The 8,010-nt window shown below is 41.9% G+C and overlaps 2 protein-coding genes across 2 annotated transcripts; one reads left to right on the top strand and one right to left on the bottom strand.

Annotated features, from left to right (window-relative positions):
• The first annotated feature begins 316 nt into the window (after nucleotides 1-316).
• Nucleotides 317-4,363, top strand: LOC136684539 (high affinity immunoglobulin gamma Fc receptor I-like). Its single transcript, XM_066659206.1, has 6 exons — nucleotides 317-383; nucleotides 655-690; nucleotides 1,093-1,389; nucleotides 1,648-1,914; nucleotides 2,251-2,590; nucleotides 3,369-4,363. The coding sequence occupies exons 1-5, from the start codon at nucleotides 359-361 to the stop codon at nucleotides 2,550-2,552; spliced, it is 927 nt and encodes a 308-aa protein (XP_066515303.1). The 5' UTR covers nucleotides 317-358; the 3' UTR covers nucleotides 2,553-2,590; nucleotides 3,369-4,363.
• Nucleotides 4,364-5,585: 1,222 nt separating this feature from the next.
• LOC136684538 (inner ear-specific collagen-like) lies at nucleotides 5,586-7,476 on the bottom strand. Its single transcript, XM_066659204.1, has 4 exons — nucleotides 7,092-7,476; nucleotides 6,710-6,799; nucleotides 6,552-6,623; nucleotides 5,586-6,469 (listed from the first exon to the last, which is right to left on the bottom strand). The coding sequence occupies exons 1-4, from the start codon at nucleotides 7,474-7,476 to the stop codon at nucleotides 5,586-5,588; spliced, it is 1,431 nt and encodes a 476-aa protein (XP_066515301.1).
• Nucleotides 7,477-8,010: the final 534 nt, after the last annotated feature.

The raw sequence follows: 8,010 nt of genomic DNA, 5'->3' as shown, positions 1-8,010 counted from the left end.
AATGGACTTTGCCTGAGGACTGCTCGATCTGTAAAGGCATTGTAGCCGTTTATACAGAAAACCCTGAGAATTAAAGTTTATAAATGATTAAATGAAGGATTATATTCTGTGGTTTTTTTTTTCTGTTATTACGTGTTTCTGGTTATTTCCAGGTTTTGTTGTGTGTTCTGCTTATTCATGTATCTGTGCCTTGTGGTGAACCAGAACAACCAAAAAGGAAGATGTGTAATTGCCCTTTTCCTGTTTTTATGCCAACTAAGCATCAAAAAGTGGGAGTTACTCAGGATCATCTTCAAAAAAAACAAAGCACTGCCCTGTTTTAAACAGTGCAGCACACAACTAAGACAGCAACAGCACCATGCACTGCTTACTGGGCTCCATTGGTAAGTGACTACAAACAGAGCCACACATATAAAACATATATCTCCATATTTTTATATTATTTGAGACTTAACGCTGTAATTTACACTGTGTCTAAAGTTCGTAATGAATAGACCGATGGAAAGGGTCGAAATGAGTTGTGAAACATATGAAAGGCTTTTCCTTTTCCTGTAAAGTGACAAATTTGGGGATTTTGTCGCTTTCGTTTCCAACCGATGTTTGATGATTTGTTTGAAAACTAATACTTTTTTCCTTTTTATTGCTTTTTTATAGCCATTTTATCCCTGTTTTCATATGTGAAGTCCCAAGGTATGTAATAAATATTATTACTATTAATATTTTTTAATATTACTATTTGTTTAATTTTTATTATTTAAGATGGTGCTAATTATCTGCTACATCTTTCTACTAACGTCTCAAAATATAACACTAAAGCTACCTCATTATTTCTACACTCCCTGTCCACACGAGCGCTGTGTAGTTATACGATTAAAGACTATAATCCAGCTTTGTTAGCCCCTATTCAGCCAGTTCTTAGTGCGTGTTGATCTGGTAAAAGTGGATCAGACACAGCAGTAGCTGCTGGAGGTTTTAAACTCCTCAGTGTCACTGAGAATAGTCCACTAACAAAAACATCCAGACAAAGCTAGCCTTTTTCTAACCGTGCACTCCACCTTGACTGATTACACCCCCCCCCTCTCTTCCCTGCAGACCCCACTCCTCTCCCAGTGAGGGCTAGAGCAGACGTGACCTCTGGGGAAGCTCGTCTGTTCTCTGGGGAAGATGTGACACTCGGCTGCAGTGTTCCTGATCATCCCGAAACAGAATGGAAGTTCCTCTGGTTCAGGAACGGTGTTCCTTTGTCTGTTCAAACACAGAACCTGAGCCTGAAAAATATTCCTGTCCAAAAAGGAGGGAACTACAGCTGTCGTGGCGAGAAGGACATAGACATCTGGCCGTATTCCTTAATGACAATGACCAGTGAGCCACTCGCTGTACATGTGGATGGTAGGTGGTCCCCTTTCCTTTAATTCCAGCCTCATATAAGGGACCGTGAGCTCTATTAGTTTACAAAGGAATGGGGGGAGGGGTGTCAATCATAGACTACAAAGCTATTTTATCATTTTCATCTGGTGATGTAAAAAATTACATTCACAGATTTACTGTCCTAGAACTGAAACTGTATCAAATGTGGCCTTGAAGTAGATTGCATTAAAAGAAGCCAACACAAGGGGGCACAACACTCACTTCTTTTCTCACCCTTAGGTGGTTGGACACTTCTGCAAATCCCAACCGAGCCTTTACTCATTGAAGAGAAGATGACCCTGACCTGCCGTATCCGAGGCGACCCGCTGCTGGTGGAGGTGATCTTCTATAAGGACAGTGTTGAGGTCCAGAAACGGAAGGACAAGGACTTGGTCATTCCTCGCCTTGTGCTGAAAGACGAGGGCCTTTACAGGTGCAGGGCCACGTGGGTCCAGTCCACTGAGCACCACTCTGCTCAGTCCCTCTCTGCTTATTTGCCTGTGTTAGGTAAGACATGTTAGGTGTTTATAATTCTATGTATTATGTCATCAATTTCAGGGGTCCCTAGTGGACGCTCTGGTTTAAGCATGGACTCTATCATCCTGAGATCAGAAGGTGGATCTCTGGTGATACCTGAAGCATCCGAGGCTCATTAAACCAGACCTCATTAAAGTTATTGCATCTGAATACTGTCAAATCCTCACAGAAATGTTCCAGTATGTAGTCAAAAGCCATTCTAAAATGGTGGACGAACTCCTTGTTGTTAATACATATTTGTATGTGTTGATGCATTCTTTAAAACTGGGTAGTGTTTAAACTGTTGTTTCCTTCTGTTGTTCGCAGATAAACTCAATACTCCCGTGCTGGAATTAGATTTCGATTATTGCTCTCTGAAAGGGGATAAGGTGGTCCTGAGTTGTAAGACCCAGTTAAATGTTAGAGAAGAAGGTCTGAGCATAGAATACTTCTTTCTGAAAAATGGAAAGCGGCAGGGGCCTGGCTCGTCAAGTGCAACATTCACCATCTTCAACGTGGAGGACGACGACGGAGGGGAGTACACCTGTAAAGCACGTGTTAGAGCCCTGAACCTGGAGAGACATAGTGAATCAGTGAAGCTTGAAGTCTGTAACTTTCCTGAAGATTAAAATGATCAGGACTAGTCCAAAATCACACCAAAAAAAAGGTATGAGTCAAAACGTTTCTGTGTTAAAACCCATCACAGATACATCACAATTTCTGAACCACATTATATTATGTAATGGCTTACATTTTGCTTCAGTCCTTAGATACACTATGTAGCCAAAAGTCATCCAATTTTTCACCTCAGATTCAGGCCGTTATTTGGCAATTTGTAAAGCTATTGCAACATTTCCGTGAGGATTTGGCGGTATTCAGCTGCAAGAGTCAGTGAGGTCAGGTTTCTGGAACACAAACAACACTCCGACTTCAGAGAACAGCTCCAAAGCCCAAAGAGCATACTCTTGTGTTTCATGCTTTTCTACAGGGTGAGTCAAATGTCACAAGACACCCTTTTATTTCTTTGATATGCTACATGACCACCTTCCCATTGGAGAAAACCCTTGATCCAAGATGGCGGCCATGTTCCGAACATCCCCCCTCATTTATTATAAAAGGGTGTCCCGTGAATTTTGACTCACCCTTTACATATAATATTCAAGCTATACACTCATTTTTGAAGTTGTTCACCATTAAAAGAAGCTGAACTAGCTAAGACAGGTGTTACCATCTTTATATGAACATATAGTGGCGAATATAATAATTATCCTAGGCTAAAAGGTGATTCCACAGTTTTACATACATAAGTTCATGGTGGTTTAATGTGGAATGCGGTGTTCTAGACTTGTCATAAGACTTGGTAAGTTTCTGGTACATTGAATAATTACACATCAAACCTCCAGAGAATTTAATAACCATGTAACGACAGTGTCTTTTTTTCCTAGAGCCAAGTTCCAGACCTAAAATCCTACAAGAACTACAAGATCAAGTATGTCCACTTGGGTTGAGTTTCCACAACTACTACCCCCTTTACTTTCATGACATTTGGAAAGGACTGTTCAAAGGGACTTGCAGTTGAATCATATTGGATATTTAACAATATAGAGGGGTAGGTTGCCTGATTGGGGAATCAACAGTGTACACTTTAGCCACACAGCTTGTTTCCAATTCTCTAGATGATGGATTATGCCCAAATATTCATCATCTACTATTTGGCCAGGACGGATGTGGAAACTTACCAGAGGTCATATATCATGACTGATTTTTAATACATATGCAAAATTGCCTGATTTCATATATAAAACAAAATTACTCACACAGCAACACTGTTTTCTTTATGTCATATGGATAAACGTTACGGACCATCTATAATAAACACACTGTTTCTACATTGTACAGTGCACATTAGCAAAGAGAATCCTTTCTTCGTAACAAGCCATAAAGCAATACTCATCTTAAACATCGAGCTATGTCTTAAGCTTCTAGTGATAGCTGATTACATATTTATATCAGACAGATATAAGGTTGATATTAGCTCTCTCATATAATGAATGACATTACTCAACATTCGAACATCACAAGCATCTGTAAGGTTCTTAGGCTCGGTTGCATAACACCCCTAGAGCCATTTGTATTAGACAGAGCTCTATTTTAGAGATATAATATATGCAGTAATATTCAGAGTCAGAGATTGTTTATTTATCAAAATGTCAAAGGAAAACTGAACGTTCCGAACACAGGATGAGGATAAGATATAGGGTACTCATAACCAGCCATGCAAGGCCTGTCATTGCACACTACTGCTCTGTTCTGTAGGTATGAGAGTGTAGTACTTTAATGCGTTAAAACTTGTATGAAGACATAATTCAGATTGAGAAAACAGCCAGTAATAGTTTTTTATGTAATAAAGGTGATGCATTCAGGAATTTTCTAATGAGACTCTGGAAATAAACAAATACTCTTTAATGTTTACAGTGTGTTGTGTTTTACTTCCATTGTTCTTCCAATATTCTGGTTTATTGGTTTAGTAACAGTGGAATTTTCTCTAGCAATCCCAGTCTGTTTGGAAAACAAGAATTAAAAAAAAAATGTAAATATGGATTTCCTACAAGCTTTTACACAATGCCTGCGAAAAGTATGTTTTACTATTAATTTACACCGATCAGACATTCATTCAAATTACATCCTTGTTTTTACGTTCATTGTCTATTGTCTCAGATTCACTGGCCGTACAGGTCACTTTGTAGTTCTGAAGTTACAGGCTGTTGTCCGTATATTGCTCTGCATACTTTTTGGCTCCCTTTTCCCCTGTTCTTCAATGGTCAGGACACTCGGAGCAGAGCTGAGCAGGTACACTGTCGGCGGGGGGGGGGGGGGGGGGGAGTACGATAGAGGTACATTACCATTAAATGGTCACTAAAGGTACAAACAGTGTAAATGCACCTTTTAAAAGTACAACAGTTTTAATGTCCATTTTTGTTCCCAGTTGCATTACATTCTCTTCTACAGAAGGAGAGGTGAATATATGTAACATTTCATTACAGAACTGTGTACATTTTTTAAAATATAATGAAGCTCCTGGAGATGAAATTGGGCGTATGCAAGCTACACAATTTTTATAGCTGCAATTATGATAGATTAAGGTACAGTTATGTTCCCAAACTGAAGGTACAGATGGTAGCACCACAGTGACACTTTCTCGAGCAGTGTATGATTTGGTTGGTGGATCGTACTCAACCCTGCAGTGACACTGATATGTTGGTGGTGTGTTAGTATGTGTTGCTCTGCTTCGAGTGGCTCGGACACAGCAGTGATCCACAATCCACACATGGATAAACTGCACCTTCAGGGTGAGTTAAGCTGATTTAATTGAAAATGGGTGTAGAAACCAGGAAGTAATTCTTATGTTCTGGAATTACTTTGGAATTCTAAAAGTGCTCTGAAATCATTTTGCTCTTCCTCCCGTGTTAGGACTGCTTCTGGACACCTGTGTGAAAAGATGTTAAATGTTCACAAAAAGTCAGGTTGAGTATTAAGGAGGGATCGTTATATATAAGCAAAAAAAAAAGGCAGATTCTGCTTAGAGACTGAAATTTCATCTTCAAACAGTGGCGAGGCGGATTGCAAGGAATGTTCTAGTTTTTTGTGATTCAGAGTGGATGTCAGTCAGGATAAAGCAAGAACCCAGAGAAGGTGCTGTCGTCCTCGCTGCTTGAGTAGGCGCCGTTCCAATCCCTAAGGGTCTCCACCCATACCTGATCTCCAGCAGTAAGCTTCAGGAGCACCAGGCTGGAGGCCTGATCTATGTCCTGACCATAAAGGGTGTCTCGAGAGCGCAGTTTGCGAACCCCGTTGACGACCAGTGCGGCACGCAAGGGCTTGTTTCTGACTGTCAACTGGTAGGAAAAGACATAAACCCCGGGGTGGGTGCAGTTGAACTTGCTAGTGGCAACATCGTAATGGTTTTCTCCATTGTAGAAGATCTTGTCGAAGCGGACTGGGAAGCCAGATGCTGGGAAAGACTTGCTGGGGTACAGGCCGACGCTGAATGCAGAGCGTAGCCGTCCTACAGTGTCGCCTGCTGTACCTTTCATCCCTCGAAGTCCACGATCCCCTCGTTTCCCTTGAGGACCTCTGTCACCTTTTATTCCTCTGAGACCTCTCAAACCTTTCATCCCTTGAGGGCCTCGAATTCCAGATTCCCCTTTGGCACCAGGGCTCCCAGGTTCTCCCCGTTCTCCAGGAATTCCAGGACTCCCATGCATTCCATGTTGTCCCGATGGTCCAGGATCTCCCCTCACTCCCTGTGGCCCTGGATCTCCTGGTTCTCCTTTCTGTCCCCTCTCTCCCAGCAGGCCACATTCTCCCCTCTCACCCTTCTCTCCTTTATCTCCAGTGGTACCTGGTGATCCTGGCGGTCCATCTTTGCCTGGCGCACCCTTGTCACCTTTAGTTGTGTTCTCACTGGGTTCTCCCTTTTCACCTTTGGCACCTTTGGGTCCTGGCACACCACTTGCCCCTTTCTCACCTTTGGTGCCAGCATCACCTGTTTAAACAGAAACAACCATTTCAATTTTTATCATTTGCTTCAAGTATCTGAAGTCATTGGGAGAAATCTGCAAATATACCTTTCATTCCAGCCTTCCCTGTGATGCCGGGAGAGCCTCCTGATCCAGTGCTTCCTTTCTCACCCTTTTCCCCTGGAGCATAGCATGCAAGGATTCATGTTATAAAGCAAATTATAATCTGATACATTAGTATTTTACCTGTGCTTCACAGTTCTCACCTTTGTCTCCCTTAAATCCTGGAGCTCCAACTGGACCGATAGATCCTGGGGGACCTTTGGCTCCTGGTTCCCCTTTTTGACCAGGAGGTCCTACAAAGCACCTCAAAAAGATTAGCAATTCTCTCTTTCAGATTTTTAGTAGATATTTAAGTAAGTCCACAAAATAAAGTAGCAAACAATATTTATGAGGTCAATGCTTAGACCTCTAAGAGATATGTTTAAAATCGGTTTAATTCAGAATCTCCAAACCATCCAGACCACCTGGTGACTCTATGGATTTTGGTCGAGTCTAAAGTTGCCCCGCTGTCCTATTCTACTTCACAATATGAACACACTCACTGTTTAAAAGCAGATAGCAGCTGTTTCTGAGAGCTCCACTCACCTTGGGGGCCTATGTCCCCTTTTAAGCCTTGAGGGCCTCGTTCTGGGGGGCAGCACTCGCAGAAGTTGAAGTAGCATTCGTTATAGTCCAGAGTGTAATTGTCCTGCACGGCATTAGGGGACACTGTGGTGTCCGAGTGGTAATCGACGTAGGCGGGAACTGTGGTGCTTTGCGTGAAAACAGGAATGCGTTCCTTTGGCTTGGTGTAGTCCACAATCCTGGCTGTGACTGTGACTTTGCCTGCAGTCGTCTGGACCAGCTCTCGAGGAGGCTTCTTGGTGTACTGATATTTTGGCCGTTGAGTCATCTTGATTGCACTGTAGGTTGCTGATAAGAGCAGCAAAACTACAGCTGCATGGATTGTCCGAATGTATAGCAAAGTCATATTTTATCTGTGGGAAAAATTAGGTTTAGTATGGCATGAAAATATTGATTATTTTACATATTGTTAAATTATAGTTAATAAAGGAATCAAAACGTTCTCAGAGATCCTGCTGCTCCTATTGGAGTTTTATCAACCTTAACAGTGACCCAAACTTAAGATGCTCTATATGTCCAAAGCTTTGTTGACATCCCTCACATTCTGAATTCAGGCATGTTGAAATGCATCCATTATAGACACAGTCAGTGAACATGCTCTACAGCAACCACACGAGCTTAAGGGCACCATTCCCAATGCCAAGCATTTGTTGTGTCATAAACCTCCCCCAGCATTGGACCAAAGACTACTAGAGCTGCTTTCTCTGGAGTGATAGAGGAAAATTTGATCCTTCTGGGATGAGTTGGAGTGGCGTTTGTGATCCAGAACTAATCATCCAACATCAGTGCATGACTTAACTAGTGTTCTTATGGCAGCATGCCATTAAACCACATGGAAACGTTCCAAAATCAGATATAAACTGTTTGCAGAAGAATAGAA

Source organism: Hoplias malabaricus, unplaced genomic scaffold (genome assembly GCF_029633855.1).
Source record: "Hoplias malabaricus isolate fHopMal1 unplaced genomic scaffold, fHopMal1.hap1 scaffold_552, whole genome shotgun sequence".
Classification (NCBI taxonomy): Eukaryota; Metazoa; Chordata; class Actinopteri; order Characiformes; family Erythrinidae; genus Hoplias; species Hoplias malabaricus.
Note: the sequence above shows the minus strand (reverse complement) of the source record. Positions and strands in the feature narration are given on the sequence as shown.

Excerpts from the sequence above, each read along its gene's own strand:
- LOC136684539 (XM_066659206.1), top strand. The coding sequence starts at position 359 with ATGCACTGCTTACTGGGCTCCATTG. Across the intron at positions 384-654 it reads CTGCTTACTGGGCTCCATTG|CCATTTTATCCCTGTTTTCA; the intron begins GTAAGTGACTAC and ends GCTTTTTTATAG. Across the intron at positions 691-1,092 it reads TTCATATGTGAAGTCCCAAG|ACCCCACTCCTCTCCCAGTG; the intron begins GTATGTAATAAA and ends TCTTCCCTGCAG.
- LOC136684538 (XM_066659204.1), bottom strand. The coding sequence starts at position 7,476 with ATGACTTTGCTATACATTCGGACAATCCATGCAGCTGTAGTTTTGCTG. Across the intron at positions 6,624-6,709 it reads AGGATTTAAGGGAGACAAAG|GGGAAAAGGGTGAGAAAGGA; the intron begins GTGAGAACTGTG and ends GCTATGCTCCAG. Across the intron at positions 6,470-6,551 it reads AGGGAAGGCTGGAATGAAAG|GTGATGCTGGCACCAAAGGT; the intron begins GTATATTTGCAG and ends CTGTTTAAACAG.